We start from the raw sequence: 20,274 nt of genomic DNA, 5'->3' as shown, positions 1-20,274 counted from the left end.
GAAAAAATAAACATATTATGTGTTATGGATATAAAGAAATGTGAAAATCAATCTTTGTTCTCAAGTAGCTCACAGTCCAATGGAGGAAATATGTAAACAACTATGTACAAACAAACTATATGCAGGATAAATAGGAGATAAATCAACAGAGGGAAGGCATGAGAATGAAGGGGCTTTGGGAAAGGCTTCCAGGAGAAGGTAATATTTTACCTGAGACTTGAAAAAAGCCAGAGAAGTCAGAGGCAAAGATAAGGAGGGAGAGCATTCTAGGCACCAGAGACAGACAGAGAAAATTCCTGGAACTGAGAGATGAAGTGTTCAAGGAAGGATAAGGGGGGCAAAGACCAATGTAGCAGTGGGTGAGGAGTCTAAGATGTAAGCAAGGAAAGTAAGTAAGGAAAGGTGGTAAGGGCAGGTTTATAAAGGTTTTAAAAACTCAAAAGAAAAGTTGAATTTAAGGTGTCTAATTTGAGATGTTCAACAGACTGTAGGAGATGCAAAACTCAGGTCAGCAGAGAGGTTAGTATAAACAGATTTTGAGATAATATAGAGATAATAATCAAGTCCAACTAAAATGGAATAGAGGGAAAACAGAAGAGAGCTCAGGACAGAACAATGAAGTCAGAAAGACTTTGAGTAAGGGTTTGATAGTGTGATGTACTTTCTCAATCTATATCCATCTTAGGGTGTTAAGTTCAGAGAAGCTTAGACACCAGAGAATGTTTTTGGTTTGTTTTCTTTTGTTTATTTTTATTTTGACTAGAGCAACTAATAAAACTTTCTACTAAAGAGTAGAAAGTATATGATCTGCATTAATGACTTGGGAACACCTGCCTTCTTATAAGCATAATAATACCTATGATTTATATAATGTTTTGAAGTCCATAAAGTACTGTACATTTGAGCCATTTTGAGCCTTACATTAATCCAGAGGTTAATACTATTGATGCTAGTAGCACCAATGAGGAACTTGGAGTTTGGAGAGGTTAAATGACTTGGCAATGGCTTTATGGGCTAGCAAGTTAGAGGCAGGATTTGAATCTAGGCTTTTCTTGACTCCAAGTCAAACACTCTGTCCTCTATACTATGCTGCCTCTAAGCACTGGTCCTTTCAAATTTTGAAGTAAATCCATAGCCTTCCTTTTTGCCAGTAAGATAGTGTTAGGTCTAGGTTTTTAGGGGTATTGGTGACCAAAGGTGGTCAATCATTCCCTTCTAGCAAATCTTTTCAACTCAGAGTCACTTGGTTTATACTTTAATATGGTGGAAAGAACAGATTGTTATTTGAGCTGTCACACTTCCATCAGAAATCCAACTAAAAACAGCACACATGGCTTAGCTTTTTATTAATTTATTTTAGTGTTTAATTCACTTTTTCCACCACAAGTACAACATGAGCAGGTTGTTGGATTCACAGTCTGAGGGATTTCAAACAGGAAGTAGAAATAACAGAGCTGAATTTTCTCTGTGAGCTGTTTCAGTCATTCACATAAGAATCCAGTCACTGAAGACAACTTGAAGCAATGCAGGAGAACTGGTTTCTACAAAATATTAACACATATCACTGGACATCTTGGATAAGGCGTTAGGCAAGGGAGACTTTTCACAAAAGGAAGACATGCTTTATATACTTGGGATTGTGTTTTTGATCAGAAAGAGAACAGGCTAATATAACACTGATGGAAAACATCTAGGCTATATCTGAAACATCAATGCGGTGACACGGACACATTAACTCTATTTTTTGTAAGATACTTGATGGGATGAAATCCAGGTCCAAGTACTTTTCATCCGACTTTTGACTCTTGTCTCCTTAATCACCACCCACTTTCCTTTCCCATCTTAAAATAATAATACCCTATATTCATAGCATAATTTATATTTTTCAAATACCTTTCACACATTCTTTCATTTCATCACCTCACTGCATTGAGGTGGACAGAATGTCATCTTATAGATGAGGAAAGTTGAATTCCACAGAGGTTTTGGCTTGCCTGCCCACATGATAAGTTAATGGCAGAATTGGAATGAAAACTGTTATCTCTTGCCAGACATCCTTGCTGGCACTGGCTTATGAGCCCAGCCCTAAGAGGGAAGGATAGTTTTAATGCGTAGACACCCAAACTGTATTGAGTTGGGAAAAGGTCCCTACTAATGCTGCCTAGTTGAAATTCTGTTCTGAGGATCTACAGATGTGGAGAAAACCAAGAGGACAATAGATCTCTGAGTCTTCACCAACCTGGAGGTGACTTTGACCATCAGTTGATATAATTTTTCTACGAAAAATGCAAAGTAGTTCCTCACTGGCTCCTTTGAGTGTTCCCCTGATGCCATCCCCAGACCCCCCCTCACCTTAAGGCTTTCTGACACTTAGGTGGAATGTCTCATACATAACCTTTTCCACCATAGCTAGTAACCAGACAGTAAACAAAGCCTGCTGCCCAACTACAAAGGTTGATATAAGTGACATTATTTCTTAGAGTTTTCTGGCAGATCAGAAATAAAGCCCAGAGAGAAAAACTTCCCTATCTCTTGGGAAAATCTGGGACCTGCATCCAGATGAGCTTGAGCCACCCTTACCAGCTTTGGTTTGGCAGGCAGAGGCATAATGGAAGCACAGATACTATTCAGCAGACTGCTATTATCAGCTTCTGAATATTCAAATTTAAAACCTTGGACAAGAGAGAAGACTATGGTCCTAGTGGTTTCGGATTGGAAACTTCTCTGTTGTCCAATAGTAGCTCTGGAAACAGTAATCAGTCAAACAGCTAGTTGTAGCCTACAGATGTCTTACCTGACAGTCTATTTTTGCCCCCTCTTATTATCCCATTTTGAAGTAAAGTCAAGTTGATAACCAAAGTCATCCTATTTTTGTTCTGCTATAGTGATTTATATATACAGGAGAATTTTTGACTTATAAAATCATAGGTCTATGGGACCAATAGAGGGATTTTGAGGAGGAAAATTCTTCATTTTAATTTGATCCTTCCCTATTGAATCATTTGCCTTACCTGGTTCAACTCTGCCTCTGTGCAAATTTGCCATCATGGGATAAAGAAAAATCTACCCATGTACAACTTAATTTCTAACAACAAGAATTCTCCCTAATAGCTCAGAATAAAGTCATCTATATCTCACTTTCCTTCTCCTTCTTCTTCATTAAGTGAAATCAAGACTGTTTTGGATAAATGTTCAGTTAATAAATCAATCACAAACATGATAAAATGTCTTATAGATGTGTTTTGGGGTTTGGTCTTGAGGGAATCATCAGCAATGAAGGTTATAGTTAGGACTTCAGTCTTCTCTCTGGAATCTTGATTTTTCTTTTATTGGTAGCAACTCTTCTGAGAAATGCAAAGCCTTCTGGCCAGCGGTAAGTCATTTTGTGACCTCCTGTCTTTAGGTAATTTTTCTCTGCTTCTCTGTTCAGATACAATGTATAAAAAATTCCTGAGGCCTCTGATGTTTCTGGGGGAAAATCTTCACATATGGGACACTGACCAGGAGTAAATATTGAGGAATTGTGAGGGGAAACTAGCCCTCCAGGAATTCTCAGGAGTCCAATTGAATCAGAAACATGGAACAAAGGAAGTATGGCGGTGGAGAGAGAAGTGAGGGGGAAGTCTATGAAACTCAAGTCACTTTAATAATATGAGAAGGGTCAAAGATGAGATAGGTGACATGTTAAAACCATTTCTTTCCTCCTTTCTCCCACTAGATTCTGTAGTTCCATGCTCAGTGACTTCTTGCCTCCATATAGTGATCTGAATAAGTGGAGAATAAAGTAAAGTAGAATATTCCTTATGTGTTTGGGATGATGGGGAAAAGGAGGGGTGGGTGAACCTGCCTGGAATCAGTAGGGACATAACTAGATTATTCTATTGAGCATCTGGGACTGATCTGGTCTTTACCAATTGATGGAGAGGAAAGGAGGCTGCTTCATTCACAATAGGATGAACAGAGTTCTTTCTCAGTCCTGAGGAGAGAGAATTAAGATTTCTTTCTTTCTTTATAGAATCCAGTGAGGGAGTTGTGCATTTGGTGGTCATCTATAATAATAGGTACTCAATAATAATAATAGTAATTATTATTTTTTGGAGGCAATGCCCAGGGTAACATATATGAACTCAAGTGCTCCTGATTCCAGAGTTAGTGCTCTTAACAACTATAGCCACCTAGCTGCCCCCTTAATAATTATTTTTTGAATGAAATGAAATTGAATGCAGAATTTTAGCCCAGAGAGAAGAGACTGAGTGGCCCCGGTGATCATTCTGGGCTGAGTAGTTCCATTTCTAAAATCATTTTCTGACATTCTATGAGATTGCCCAAAATAATTCTGATCTTGAGGGAAGAATTGGAGGTAGGAGGTGAGGCTGGTTCTATGCAAGAACCTTCTGTCATGATTATCTCAGGAATCCCTTTCACCCACAGTAAATTAAATGGGTAGTTAAGGAGCTCATTCAGTGACTTTTTCTAGGTTTTGCCATTCATTCATTCTTTTTCCAGTCAGAATTCTAAGCTTCTAGACAGATCTGAGGCTGGTAAAACAATGACTTGGGCTGAATAGAGGACATTTTTCTGGTTAGGTGAGCACCCTCCTTCTTATTGATTTCCTGGAACATGCTGTTCTTATTAGCAAACATTCAGCAGAGATGCATCTATGAATAATCAGTCAGATCTAGGAGCCCATTGATTTGTCCATGTCCCTGGCTCTAAATATCCATTAGATGGTAACAAAGAAAACTCCTTCTTACTGAATACAAATTCTCCTCATTAAAGTCCTTGTTTAGTGCTTCTTGGAGAAATAGCTTTCAAGAAAAAAGAGGGAGGGAAGGATGGCAGAGGTGGGAGCAGTGGATACCTTTGTGCTGAAAACAAATGGATTCTTTAATGCAAGTTGAATCAATTTCAATTCTTAGAAGATAAAAGAAATGGTGGAACTTTTAACTGACCCCTTGTCTGAAACCAGACCAGCAATGCTCTTTCCCACCCATTCCCAACATCAAATGAAATGAATGAAATCTCTGTGCCAAATACACCACCACATGCACTCAAACTGTGGAGACATTGGGTGGTGTGGCATCAGCTTCTACTCCTTCCTCCATGACCTGGAGCTCTAGTAGAGTGTTTCCCGGGTCATGTTGCTGGAAAAGGTGTGGTTGCTGGAGATGCTGTTGGACTTTCTGGAGAACCTTGGTCTTTTCTTCCTTCTTCTCCAGGGAGGGCAGAGGAAAGCCAGGGTGGAGATGAAGATCTGCCGAAAGTTGGCTGATACTAAGTTGTAGAGGATGGGGTTGATGGTGGAGCTGACATAGAAGAGGACATTGGTGAGCATGTAGAAGTAGTGGTAGAAATCATAGAGAAACCTGGAGGGTAAAGGGGTAGAGAGGAAGAGAGGAAGAAAGAGAATACCTAGGTAAATTATAGGGCTTTGAAACACAAGCAAAAAAGGATAGACACAACCTTCTAGGCCATAGAACTTTACAACCACTGAATTAATTAAATCTGACAGTATCAACCTGAAAGGACTTTAGAAATCATGATGTTCAAACTCTTCCGCCCCATAAGAGGCTCTTCTGCAATATTCTTAATGATTGTCTGATGATAATGATAATGCTAATGGTGATGTTTGTCCTTTGTTCTCGAAGAAGATCATGACATCAGGGGAGGTGAGACCATGACAAGCACATGAACTGGATTTGAGTGAGGGGGTGCTGCTAAATCACCATCTTCATATTCTCCTCCAGAATCATCTGGGTCCAGTGGCCAGATGTAAACTGGGACAACAGGAGATGGCTCAGGGTTAGTGATTTGCCCAAGGTCGCACAAGTGGTGCCACCTGTCTGAGGCTGGATTCAAATTCTTGTCCTCCTGATTGCAACCTCCGTGCTATCCTCTGCACCATCTAGCTGCCCAATGATCATCTAATCTCCACTTGAACAGTTTCAGTAATAGGAACAAACTTACTATCTCATAAGGCAATTATAGTTAGATAACTCTAATTTGTGAATAGTTAGCTCTTCCTTTTACTGGGGCAGATTCTTCTTTCCTGTAACACCATAGCCAGTGGTGCTATTTTTATTCTCTAGAGTGACATAGAATAAAATTTTATTTAGAAACATAAGATCATAGATTTTGAGTTGAGAGGGACCTTAGAAGATGTAGACCAACTTTCTCCTTTTGAACATTAGGAAAGTGAGGCATAGAGAAGTGATTTACCCAATGACACACAGTTCTCGGTTATCTGAAGTTTAACCCAGCTCTTCCAGATTCCAAATCCTTCACTAATTCCACAGTGCCTCACCACCTCTCAATTTTGGAAAATACCTTTAGATCTTAGGTTTGGAAGGGAGCTAATTCAACTTCTCATCCCATGTAGGAATACTCTTGACTTCAACCCTGAAAGGTCCCCTTTGAATGAGGTCCTTCTTAGTATCAGAGACAACAAAAATCAGATTTTAATGAGAAAAAAATAAATTTATGATACTTGCTAAAATGCGGTTATCAGACTCCTCCTTCTATCTATCAGTGAATTAATCAGGATTTGATTCCTTATATTTTTGAATTCTTTGAAGGTAGCTCCCCCAATTCTTTCCTAATCCACTTAGTTAATTTTCTGCATCTTCTTAGATTTTACCTAAATTGTTGCAGGCTTTTGGGAGATTGGCTGGTTTGTTATGAACAATCTTGAGGCCAAACCCATGACTACTCTTATGTCTTACCTAAATCCCCAAAGCTGTAGCCTAAGCGAAATTTCCTTTTCTGATTTTCCTGGCAAGGACTTCATTTGCCAAGTAATAACCCTTTAAAAGCTTGCCGACAGCTATTGAGGAGAGCAAAGCAGGCTTTGTGAAGGAGGACAGAGTGACCTGCTTACTGGTCAGTTGGACTGGAAACTATATCCTTCTTATCCACTTAGCTGGCTCTTCTTAAGGACTTAGGAGTGATAATATGGTTGAAAAGTGGGGAGAAATTGCTATTTGTGAACTTTTTGTTCCAAAGGAAGCAAAAAAAAAAAAGATAGTTGGCACTTGAAGTTAATTGGCTTAGTTTAAGGCCACAGTGTTCTTTCCTAAAGAGTTTCTCTGCTTGGAACTGATGACTATATGACTGTGGTATAGGGATTATAATTGTCCTATCTGCAAGAAAAACTACTGAGGTAGAGCTCAGAGTCAATGGTACTATATTAAAGGGTCCATGGCCCCCTCTAATGAAGTGAACCTCAGATCTTCTTTCAATCTGAGATGCCTCCTTCTTCCAGGGCCTTATTTGTATAAGATTTAATACCAAATTTGATACTTGAACACTCTAGAGGGCTATACAAAATGTAGAATCCCATTGCTTGATAGAACTTGCTTCATGGGCACAAAATGTGGTTGCATCAGCTAGAAATGATATGTCAATAGTAGGGTCTTGGGTTGACCAAAGCATGGGCATGTCCACTGACTAAGTGGTTGTAATATGGTTATTAATATGGTCACTTGCTTGGTGGCACAAAAATAAGTTGGGGTCTTTCTCTGTAATTGAGTTACCTCTGCTATTCCAGGCTTGGATACCATAACAAGAAAACAAGGGTGAAGGGCCTCTACATAACTTCCTATTATTAAGCAAGTTTGTAATCTGTATTTCACAGCTCTGGGGATTAATATTTAGAACATATATATTCACTACCTCTATGGAATCATATAAAAATGATTAATATTTATTGGAATAGAGTAGGGGTCAAATTAATCATTTTTCACAGTGGGATAGGGACTACCATAGTGGCAAAGGAGAGGGACAAATTCTTGAAGTGAAAATGAGAAAGAGCTATGATGAAATTGTCAGATTTTCTTTACTGTCTTTCTCTCAATTTCCTCTTCTCTTCTTTTCCTCACCCCTTTCTTTTTTTCAGGCCTTCCCTTTCCCTTACTTTCCAGCTTTCCCATCATAATCCAGTAAAAGAATAGATCTGGTTAGATATAAACACCAAGTATAAATTCATTTAAATTGTTAACTCTGCCAAGGGTTGCTTTAAAAAAAATAGACTGCAGGGATAGTCAGATATATTATTTCATAATATTTACCTAGTATTTGTGAAGATATAGTACTTCCATATAGATCATTTCTCCTTTGCATTTTTCTTTATCACTTTCTGCCTTATCTCCCAATGATTAGTGTGCTTCTCTTATTTTCTATCCTTCATCAGTTTCAATGTTCCTTCAGGTCATGGTCTGTGCCTCATCACAGAACTGGTCTTGATAATCTCGATCACAGGATAGAATCTTTATTTCATTTTTTTGTTTCCCATTGGACTAGCACAGGGTCTTACGTGTTATCAGTATTCAATACATGTTGAAATCATCTCATTTAATTCTCACAACCCTACTATAATCATAAGTATTATTTATTCCTACTCTGGATGAGGAAACTGTGGCCCATTGAAGGGGAGAGAGCTTGCCTTAGGGCCTATTGTTACTTGTCTTTTGTTTTCAAAGAGGACTAATATCATCATGGGATGATGTCTTGACATGCATGTGAATTGGATTTGAGAGAAACTGAATTTCTCAAAATCATTAGCCTTATTTTCTCTTTCTGAGTCATCCAAATCCAGTGATAGGATAAAAATCAAGACTGTGATGCAGGGGATGAACTTGCCATCTTTAATGTCTGACCAAGTTCTGTGTGCTCCATAGCACCTGCTTCAACTGCCTTTATGGCCATCGGAACAAATCATTCTCATCTGCCCATTCCACCAGGAAAAGTCTTTATCTACTTAGGGTTGATATCCCCCTAACCCACCAATGTGTTTGAGGTCTGTCAGTTGCTCCTAACTTGGCTTGGACCTTTTTCTGAGACAGTTTTAAGTGGCCACTGTATATGCTACATCTTCTTGGAGCCGCAAGTAAGAGTTGGGTGAGCATTGAACCCAGAGGAGAAGAGCATCTTTGAAAAGTACTTACTCTAGAAGTACTGATCCTTCCTTAACACCCCATATATCCCAATATAATTTTATACCAATTAAATAATAGGCCTGGACCCTGTCTCTAGAATGATTCATTCAGAGGTCGGAGATATTTAAGTGAAGTCTGGTGATTACTTGTTGGAAATGTTGTTTATGAAATCCTTTTTTAGGTACCAGTTTGGATAAGATGACCTCTGAGGACAATTCTAATTCTGAAACACTATGATTTTTAAATCCTGTTCCTTTATTAAGTGTTGTCCTCCATGAGGGCAGGGAAGAATCTTATCTAAACTGTATCTTCCCCAATCCTATCATGGCTTTGTTATCCTACTTGTGTGACCCTGGGCAAGTCACTTTATCTTGTCTATCTCAGTTTTCTCATCTGTAAAATGAGTTGGAGAAGGAAATGGCAAACCATTCTAGCATCTTTGCCAAGAAAACCTCAAATGGGGTCACAGAGAATTGAATACCATTGGAATAGAACTTTATGATAGGACTGGGAAAGTCTGTGAAGAAGTCACTACAGGATGACAGAAAAAATAGTTTATCCTAAAATGATCCTAATTCTAATTTCAAAAACTGCTTTCAGATATTGATCTTCACTTTCAGTGAGTTTCTCTAGGGGCTTATGGGTTTAAGGGGGATGAGCAGGTTACTGTGATCCTTATGGGAAGAAAAGTTAGCACAAGTGGTAAATAGTACAATAGAATTCAGATTCAGATGCTCTGGGTTCAGATTCTGCCTCTGGCACATGGTACTTGCATGATCTGACACAAGACACTATGTTTTTGGGTCTTATTTTTTTATCTATGAAGTGAGGGAGTTGAACTCAATGGTCTCTCAGGTTCCATCTTTAAATCTATGATCCTGTGACCTGGTACAGGGAGGGTGAAGATACAATAAGAAGCTCTAAGTTTCTTTCCTCAAAATTGGTGGACATGGAGGTAAAGTCCCACAAGGTTTAGCTTGTGGAGAAACACATATACCGCTTTTTCCTATTGGGAAGGGAGGTGAAGACAGTCAAATCTTAATTTGCACAATAGATATTTTTGAAAAAAGTCTATGCCTATTATACTTTTTGTGAATTAAATTCTACCTAGGTTAGAAAAACTTTATTTTTGAAGGACTCCTAAGGTTTCTTATGAAAAAAAAAAATAATGAAATACAAGAGCTGGAGGATCATCTAGTCCAATGGTGGGGAAGCTTTTTTCCTGCCAAGAGCCATTTGGATATTTCTAAGATCATTTGCCTGCTATATTTGGTCAAACATTTAATTCACTCCTAAAAAACAACTAGTTTTATTAAATTTTGAGTGCTGCCTGTAGTTGGCTTGGCAATATTAGACCAAATGATTTTGTGGGCCTTAAGGATATTCCCCACCCCAGTCTAATCTACCATCCTCATTTGACAGAAGAAGAAACTGAGATCCAGAAATGCAGAAGCAATTTATTCAATGTCACATAGAGCTAGGGCTAGAAATCAGATCTCCTGACTTGCACTATACTAGGTTTCTTACACTGGTGATGATGAAGATGATTCTGATGATAATGATGCACATTAACACTTAGCATAGTGCCTGGAATAGATAGGCTCTGATTTGTTGACTTTACCTGACAAGTTATTTTAAGGTTAAAGCCTTTTTTCATAACTCTTTAGTACTTAGTACATGAATTATTATCATGACTAATTTATAAAGGAGGAAAATTAAGTTCAGAAAACCAAGGTTATATGGATAGTTGGAGATGAGATTTAAAGGCAGGGTTTATACACCAAATTAAATTCTTTTTTTTTTTGCACCTCAAAGAATCAGAGCCTGAAATCAGCTTCAGCTTTTGAGAAATGAAGTCTGATATAATTTACAACACATTACAGAAAGTCCAGGTTTTGTGATCCTGAAGCACAAGACATGGTGAAAGCGGTGGTAAGGTAGAATTGTTGTAGTTCAGTCATTTTAGTTGTGACTGACTCTTTCTGACCTCATTTGGGTTTTCTTGGCAAGGATTCTGGAGTAGTTTTATAATTTTTTTCCTAATTTTACTTCCCTCCCCCTACTCCCCCACAGAAGGCAATTTGCCAGTTTTTACATTGTTTCCATGGTATACATTGATCCAAATTAAATATGATGAGAGAGAAATCATATCCTTAAGGAAGAAACATAAAGTATAAGAGATAGCAAGATCAGACAATAACATATCAGTTTTTTTCTAAATTAAAGGTAATAGTCCTTAGTCTTTGTTCAAACTCCACAGTTCTTTCTCTGGACACAGACGGTATTCTCCTTTGCAGATAGCCCCAAATTGTCCCTGATTGTTGCACCGATGGAATGAGTGTGTCTATCAAGGTTGATCATCATCCCCATGTTGCTGTTAGGGTATACAATGTTTTTCTGGTTCTGCTCATCTCACTCAGCATCAGTTCATGCAAATCCCTCCAGGCTTCCCTGAATTCCCATCTCTCCTGGTTTCTAATAGAACAATAGTGTTCCATGACATACCCATACCTTAGTTTGTTAAGTCATTCCCCAATTGAAGGACATGTACTTGATTTCCAATTCTTTGCCACCACAAACAGGGCTGCTATAAATATTTTTGTACAAGTGATGTTTTTACCCTTTTTCATCATCTCTTCAGGGTATAGACCCAGTAGAGGTATTGCTGGATCAAAGGGTATGCACATTTTTGTTGCCCTTTGGGCATAGTTCCATACTGCTCTCCAGAAAGGTTGGATGAGTTCACAGCTCTATCAACAATGTATTAGTGTCCCAGATTTCCCCACAACCCTTCCAACAATGATCATTATCCTTTCTGGTCATATTGGTCAGTCTGAGAGGTGTGAGGTGGTACCTCAGAGATGCTTTAATTTGCTTTTCTCTAATAAGTAATAATTTAGAGAAATTTTTCATATGACTATGGATTGCTTTGATCTCATTGTAAATTGCCTTTGCATATCCTTTGACCATTTGTCAATTGGGTAATGGCTTTTTAAAAAAAAATTTGACTCAATTCTCTGTATATTTTAGAAATGAGTCCTTTGTCAGAAATACTAGTTGTAAAGATTGTTTCCTAGTTTACTACATTTCTTTTGATTTTGGTTACAGTGGTTTTGCCTGTGCAAAACCTTTTTAATTTAATGTAACCAAAATCATCTAGCTTGTTTTTAGTGATATTCTCCATCTCTTCCTTAGTCATAAACTGCTTCCCTTTCCATGGATCTGACAGGTAAACTACTCCTTGATCTTCTAGTTTGTTTATAATATTGTTTTTTATATCTAAATCCTGTATCCATTTTGATCTTATCTTGGTATAGGGTATGAGGTGTTGGTCTAATCTAAGTTTCTTCCATACTAGCTTCCAATTTTCCCAGCAGTTTTTATCCAAGAGAGAGTTTTTATCCCAATAGTTGGACTCTTTGGGTTTATCAAATAGCAGATTATTATAATTGTTTCCTGCTATTACACCTAGTCTATTCTATTGGTCCACCATTCTATTTCTAAGCCAATATCAGACAGTTTTGTGATTGATGCTTTATAACATAATTTTATATCTGGTAGGGCAAGTTTCCCAGCACTTTTACAGATGAAAGTTTGAGGCAAGCACGATTAAGTGACTTGACCAGGATACTGCTAGTAAGTATTTGAGACAAGATTTGAACTCAGAAAAATGAGTCTTCCTGACTTCAGGCCCGAATCACTATCCAGCCACCCCAGGAGGGTAGAAAGGTAGCATCAAATGAAGACTTGGTGACTAACTTCACACCTTTTCTAACCAGCCTTGGATAGAGCTGAATTACTTACCCTTGTGCAGCTCATTGAGAGACTTCCCAGCATCACTGAAAGGTAGAGCTAGCACAGGGACTTTGGTTTGATGTTAAAGGAAATACTTTTTCAGGTATACAGCCATAACTTCTATATAACATGGAGCAGATACTCACGGGGACCAATGATCAGATGGGATATAGCAGAACATCAAGCGACGAATGTGGTAGGGGAGCCAGCAGACTACAAAGGCAATGACCACTGCACCTGGAATGGGAGGGAAACACCATGAATTTAGTGTCCTAGAATCATGGCATATAAGAGGCTAAAGGGAACTTATAGATGCCTAGTATAACCTCTTAACTTTTCAGTTGAAGAAAATGAGGTCCAAAGAGAGTAAGAACATGACCAGTGTCATACGATTAGCAAATATTTTTGTTTCCAAATATTTGGAAACTAGAAGTGTAGGTTCATTCTAATCTGTACTTAGATCAAATTTCAGCATTACTCATTGTCTGTGTGTGTGTGTGTGTGTGTGTGTGTGTGTGTGTGTGTGCCTGTGTATATTAGTCGCTTCAACTCAGCACAACACATTTCCCAAGTGCCTCCTTTATGAAAGATCCTGTGCTAGGTTCTGTGAAGGATGCAAAGATGAAAAAGACAGATTACTGATAACAATATGCTTGAAATATGATGGGTAGGCTCATATGTATGCACTAGTAATTATGGAAAAAACTGAAAAGGGATGAGTATTTTAAGAAAGGGTTGGACTTGTAGGATGGGCACCATTGGAGGATAAGGAACAAACAATATTGTTTTCATTCTCAGATCAGTTTTGGAAATGAAGTTCCCAGGATATTCCTGGTCCCCTGGCACTTCATTTATTTAAAGGAATTAAATTAATTTTTCTATCTCATAGAGGGTAGGCTGTTTAGTTATGAAATAATAAAGCCTTTGAGGTCTAATTATTTGATCCAGAGGTTGCTTTACCTAGGCCATGGTAACTAAAGCCTGGCTTCTTATGAGTCCTTCTCCCCAGGAGAATCCCAAACCTTCTCTTACCTACAGAGGTGTCTTAGTGGAAACAGTCCAAGGGGGATTTATTAGAGATTTATTCAGTCAGGACAAAGGAGTTCTCCAGAAGCAGGTGGGACAATTTCTTGGAAAAGACCCTTCCCTCCAAACAGCCTCTATTTTCCTGAGCGCTTTGGTCCTAGATATAGGACCTAGACTTGGGTGGGGAAAGATATTCTTCAGTACCTGCTAGCATTGTCATATTAATCTCAAATCTGGTCTACCACAGTTCTATTGTGAGACTCAGGCTCTCATTGATTTTCTACCCCTCTTTAACCATGTGATCTTAGGCACACAAGCTTTCCCTCTTGCCTCTATTTTCTCATCTGTTGTTATCGTTGTTGGTTCTTTGTTTTTGAAGAGATCCAATGACATCATGGGATGATGTCTTGACTTATTTGTTAATTGTATTTAAGTGAGTCAGAGTTCTATAAAGTCATCAGTTTCACTTCCTCTTCCTAAGTCATCACTAAGTGGCATTCCTAAGTGGCAGGACAAAAGTCAAGACCACTGCTGATGGACTGGGTTGCAATGGATGACCTTGGTATCTTTGGTGTTTGACCAAGCTCTAAGTGCTTCATGGCCTTTGAAAGAAATTGTTCATCTACCAATTCCCCTGGAGGAATCTCCACATGCTTGGGGTAAACATCCTCTTACCTCACCAAAGGGGAAATAAAATTGTTCAACCAGGTGACTACTGTGGTCTTTTCTAGGACTAAGAGTCTGGGAAGTCTCAGAAGAAAAGTGGGCTTTTGGGGAAAATGAATCTCTTTGTTTTCTCCATGTTACCCCAGATCTTGTTTCTGTTAAAGACTTGTCAAAAAAAAGGGGGGGGACTCTAATCAATTCAAGGATATGAAGTACAAATACTCTGTGACACTCTAGAACCTGCACAGAAAGTAGGTCTTGGGTTTATTTAGGGAGGGAGTACAGAGTGGAAGGAATGCCCAGCATGGAGTGTGAGCCTCACTGGGTAAAACAAATGCAGAAAAAGTCACTGGTGCTTTTTGGGCTGGGGGTTAAAGATAATTGAGAGATGCAGTGACATCTTTGGAAAAAATAAAGTCTCAGGCTTGAGTATGGGGGCTGTACATGACAAGAGAGAGAACAGCAGGGGGGGCGGGCTGACATTTAAATAAAAATTGAGAAAGTTGCTAAATGGACCTGAAGAAATTTCTTAGATGTGGGTTATTGAAGGGCTGTCGATGCTGCTTGCTAAATGATTTGACCCAGGAAGACACATTCACATCATTTTGCAACTATAAGCTGACACTGTGTGGAGATGAGGAGGTGAACATGGCCAAGAAGACTCTAATATGGTTGGATTAAACACTGACTAGGAGTTCAGGCGAGTCCAAGTTCTAAATCTTTCTGTTGTGACCTAGCTGTTTGGCCTTAGACAAATCACATCCTTTCTGAGGTTCAGATCTATCAGAGCAAGAACCCTCTTCTATTTCTTGGATGCCCCCTTTATTCCACCAACTTTCTGAATTTCAGAATCTCAAAGCTCAAAAGTCATTTAATCTAATTTCTGAGATGTAGGACCTCCTTTCCTTTTGTGAGCCTATAAATTCTTTTTGGAGTGCTTGAGCAGTTGCCTCACATAAGGGGGAAAATCATGTAGGGGAAATTCATGAGTGGAGGAAATGATGGAATTAGAATGGATATAATTTTATGGATTTATGCTTTCCTACACCTCTTTTGCTACTTTGCCTCAGTTCCATCAGCACCCTTTTTATTTTTGGACAATAACTTATTCCAGACTAATGGCCTCTAGGAAGACCTCTCTGATTATTCTCCCTCACTGAGGCACAACGTTGTTTCTATGGTTGGGGACAAGTAGGGGAGTTGGGGGCTGTGTGTGTGTGTGTGTGTGTGTGTGTGAAAACTAGAGCTCAAGACCTCTGATCTCTTCATTTGGTTATGCTTTCTCTGGGGTTGTGAAAAGAGGATACCCAACCTAAGAAGGAAAGGTTCCTTGGGTCTGTCTTAAATGACATTACAGCTAGCTAATGTACTGGGCAGAGAACTGAAGAAGGGAAAGTCCAAGTAAATGTACATATATGCACCTTCTTTGTGCAATACCACCATGTGACTACTTGTATGGATTTAATGAAGACTCTTCATTTTGCAAAAAGAATATTCTTTTTCACACAAAAAAGACTCAGTTGAAGATTCCTTTAAATAGCAGAACTCCTGTTATACATTTAAAATTAGCATCAATTTACATACCTTAAAAATCTATAATGTTTAGCACCTCCAAAAAAACACAGACTTTCAGTGATTGAAAGAAACTTGGGGGAAATCTATCTGTACCTCAATGGGAAACCCTCTCTCTGATACAGTGATGGGAAATGCACTACTTCCTAAGAAATCCATTATTTCCTAAGATAGATCATCTTTTTTATTGTTTAATTTATGTTTTTTTAATTACATGGAGGTTGTCTGCTTATTTGCAACTTCCATCCATTGCTCCCAATTCTCTGGGTTCTGGACCAAATGGTATAAGTCTTACCTCCCATCCAAATTATATTTCTTTGAGTACTTGTCCTCCTAAGTTTTTTTTTTTCCATGTCAAATATTCCTAGTTCCTTTAACTGTTTCTTGTGTGGCTAATCTCTATTCTTTTCTCTATTTCGTTAGTTTCAAGCATCTAGCCCTTCAAAATACTTATTTCTCTAAAGTTTTCTTTTCTCCAGACAAATATTCTCATTGTTCCCTGTATGACATGGTCTTTGCTCCTCTTACTGTCTCTCTGACTTCACTTTCTTTTTTTTTAGTTTTTGCAGGGCAATGGAGTTAAGTGGCTTGCCCAAGGCCACACAGCTAGGTAATTATTAAGTTTCTGAGGTCGGATTTGAACTCAGGTACCCCTGACTCCAGGGCCGGTGCTCTATCCACTGTGCCACCTAGCCGCCTCTGACTCCACTTTTTAAACCTAAAAGATAAGGGAATTAGTACTGATGATCTCTAAAGTTTCTTCCGATTCAAATCTGTGACCTAGTGATCCCTTTTAGGATGTGGTCCAGGAGGTCAATATCCTTTTTAAAATGTGGTACCTAGAAATAAATATCATACTCCAGTTATGTTTTGACTGTGGCAGGAAGTTTGGGACTATCCCTTCCCTCATTCTGAGAATTATGTCTCCTGTATTTATCTTAAGATCACATATGATTTTTAACTGCCATATCACTGTTGTTTCATATTAAGCCTCTTGTCCACTAATTGTTCCTTGTTCATGCCTGTCCTCTCCATGTCTTTTTCATAGGAACTATCTGGCCATGTCTCCTCCATCTTGAACTTGTGCAGTTTATTGGAGAAGAACTTTATATTTATCCCACTCAATTTCATTTTCATTAGATTCAGCCCAATGCTATAGCTGTCAAAGTCTCTCAGGATCCCGACTGTAGCTCAGCTTGTTAGCTAAGTTCTCTTAGCTTCATGTCATCTCTTTACAGACCTGATTTGTGATGGAGATTCTAATTTGCTTTTTGCTTGAAACTAATGTCAGCTAGACTCTCAAGATGGCCTAGGGATTTGGACTATCACTCATCTCCTGCCTGATTACTTCTCTGACAGGCATGCCCTCAAGAAGGTATACCCCTTCACCAGCAGTCACAGAACATATTTAGATAGATCCTCTAGTTTCAGTTAAAAGCTGTCAGTTTTTCTAGGAAGTGGAAATGAATAATATCTACTGAACTGACTCCTCTAAGTTATTAAACTAAAGGTATTTGGGAAGAAATCTTTTCGGTGGAAGTGCATCTGCTTCAGCTCCAAGGTGTGCTATTCCTGGTCAATAATTCAATTGGTCAATAGGGGCTTAAGAGCGACTAGTTAGGGAGAAAAACCCTTCTTTTCTTCTTTAAGATAGATTCCTGATTTCTTTAACCTATTTATTCCAAAATCTTATCACTTGATGTTATGCCATTGAATTCTAGTCTGTTTGTAAAGATTTGAGGTCTAACTGATCTGCCCAGTTGACCAACAATAGTGGGTATATATGTTGGCTTCAAGGAAGTAAAGGAATTTAAAAAAAACATGAGCTTCTGTGGGAGCTTTATGGAATCTCAAAGTGAAAAGGGACCTCAGAGGTCTACTAGTATAATCTATTTCTGAACAGAAATATTTTTAGAAGATTCCTGAATCATGGTATTCACATCTGAATAGGGAGTAATTCAATGGTCAATTATGGTTAGAGAGGATGACTTATCACGCAATTACACAATTTTAGATTTTAAAGGAAACTCATTGACTATTTAGTCCAAGACATACTTTAAAAGAAGTTTCCATTATACACCATGACATCTGATGATTTAGTTTTTGTATAAAGATGTCCAATGAGTCAGTATCCATTACTTCCCAAGGAAGTTCATCACTATCTAATTTGTCAATATTTTCCCTCAATTGTGGCACCCAGATCTTAACCCAGATGTAGTCTAACCAGGGCAGGGCACAGCAAGAACCATATTTTCCTTATTCTTCTTTTCTTTTACTTTCTTAATGAAGTTTGAGATTATATTAACTTTTTTTCAACTGCCATATAATACTGCTGACTCATATTCCTATTGAGCTTGCAGGCTACAAATATGCCTTTCAAATCTTGTCCTTGTAAAAAGTACAAGTTATATTTTGAACCCACATGTAATACTGGATATTTATCTTCAATGAATTTCATTGTATTAGATTTAGCTCAATGCTAGAGTTTGCCATGATTATTTTTGGATCCTCAATTTGACATCCAGTGTCAATTCTGCCATCAACTAGCAGTATGGTCTGGTGTTACTCTTTCAGGTTTGTTTATTTGCATTGATAAGCATCTGTGATTGAAAGAAACTTGGAATAAAGAAACTTTATTCAAGTCATTGGCAAAAAAATATTAAACATCACAGGGTGAGGAAGAAATCTCTGAGACTCTATATTGGAGTCAAACCTTTGGAGAGCTTGTTTTCTAATAGAAGAAAACATAGAAAAGGAAGCTGAAAATCAGGGAGGAGGGGAAGACACCTGATCAGGGATATAGTAAAGAAAGAAGTCTGGAGAGACAAAGGAAGAGCCCAGAAAGGAATGAAGTCAAGAACCTGACTGTCCTGAATCCTTCCTTAAAAAGTTAGTTCTATTATGCCTAAAGGGCAACAAAAATGTGCATACCCTTTGGCCCAGCAATACCACTACTGGGTCTATACCCTGAAGAGATGAGGAAAAAAGGGTAAAAACATTACTTGTACAAAAATATTTATAGCAGCCCTGTTTGTGGTGGCAAAGAATTGGAAATCCAGTAAATGTCCTTCACTTGGGGAATGGTTTAGCAAACTGTGGTATATGTATGTCATGGAACACTATTGTTCTATTAGAAACCAGGAGGGAGGGAATTTCAGGGAAACCTGGAGGGATTTGCATGAACTGATGCTGAGTGAGATGAGCAGAACCAGAAAAAACACTGTACACCCTAACAGCAATATGGGAGTGATGTTCAACCTTGAAGGACTTGCTCATTCCATCAGTGCAACAATTGGGAACAATTTTGGGCTGTTTGCAAAGGAGAGTACCATCTGTATCCAGATAAGGAGCTGTGGAGTTTGAACAAAGTACAAGGACTATTTCCTTTAATTTAGAAAAAAAACCAGATATCTTATTGTCTGATCTTGTTACCTTTGAGAATTCTGTTCTCTTTAAGGATAGGATTTCTCTCTCATCACACCCAATTTGGATCAAGGTACAACATGGAAACAAAGTAAAGACTGACAGAGTGCTATCTGTGGGGTGGGGGTGGGGGGAGGGAAGCAAGATTGGGGGAAATTGTAAAACTCAAATAATATCTTTAATAAAAATAAATTAACATAGAAAAAAGTCAGTTCTAGGAGGAATTGACTAATCATAGGATTGTGGAAGGCTGAGAAAGCTAATGAAGTATAGTGGTAATTTTCTTTCTTTTTGGGAAAATCAGTATAACATTTGCCATTCTCCAGTATTTCAGAACCTCCACTATTCTTGGTTATCATATCCATTAGTTCTTTCAATATCCTAGAATGTGGCTCATTTGGTGAATTGAATTCATCAAGGAGAGAAAGGTGTTCTTTTCTAATCACTTTAATTTTCTTGGATATCAACTCCATTAGTCATTCTTTGTTCTGGAAGAGAAAACAGAAGTAAATAAGAATTCAGCTGCTTTTCCCCTCTCTATAGCCACTTAACATCATCAAGCAACAGTTCAAACCCTTTGACCATTCTCTTTTCCAACATATAAGGAGACTTTTCTTTGGCTATACTTAGTTTTCCTCGTCTTCACTCTGAGTCAATCCTGACACTGTTTTCAAAGTGCCATGCCATGTTCTTATATTCATATTCAGATACCTGCTTTTGTAAGAATCTTTCGTATAGATCTTTAAGAAATCTATATTGGTGATTGTACATGTACGTCCTCTATACTATCATGGGAGGGGGAGGAGGAGAGAGAAGTTAGAAAAATATGGAAATCAAAAGTTTTTAAAAAAGATGAATG

At 38.3% G+C, this 20,274-nt stretch overlaps 1 protein-coding gene across 1 annotated transcript in view; it reads right to left on the bottom strand.

Annotated features, from left to right (window-relative positions):
• Positions 1-1,345: 1,345 nt before the first annotated feature.
• The window catches only part of NTSR1 (neurotensin receptor 1), a 133,284-nt gene continuing 114,355 nt past the window's right edge, over positions 1,346-20,274 (bottom strand). Inside the window, exons 3-4 of the mRNA XM_074210429.1 lie at positions 12,875-12,965; positions 1,346-5,366 (exon numbers count right to left, since the gene is read on the bottom strand). Of these exons, the coding sequence (XP_074066530.1) occupies positions 5,117-5,366; positions 12,875-12,965 (341 nt within the window). The 3' untranslated portion in view covers positions 1,346-5,116. The remainder of the gene's footprint in view (positions 5,367-12,874; positions 12,966-20,274) is intronic.

The sequence above is a fragment of the Macrotis lagotis genome, chromosome 1 (genome assembly GCF_037893015.1).
Source record: "Macrotis lagotis isolate mMagLag1 chromosome 1, bilby.v1.9.chrom.fasta, whole genome shotgun sequence".
NCBI lineage: Eukaryota > Metazoa > Chordata > Mammalia > Peramelemorphia > Peramelidae > Macrotis > Macrotis lagotis.
Note: the sequence above shows the minus strand (reverse complement) of the source record. Positions and strands in the feature narration are given on the sequence as shown.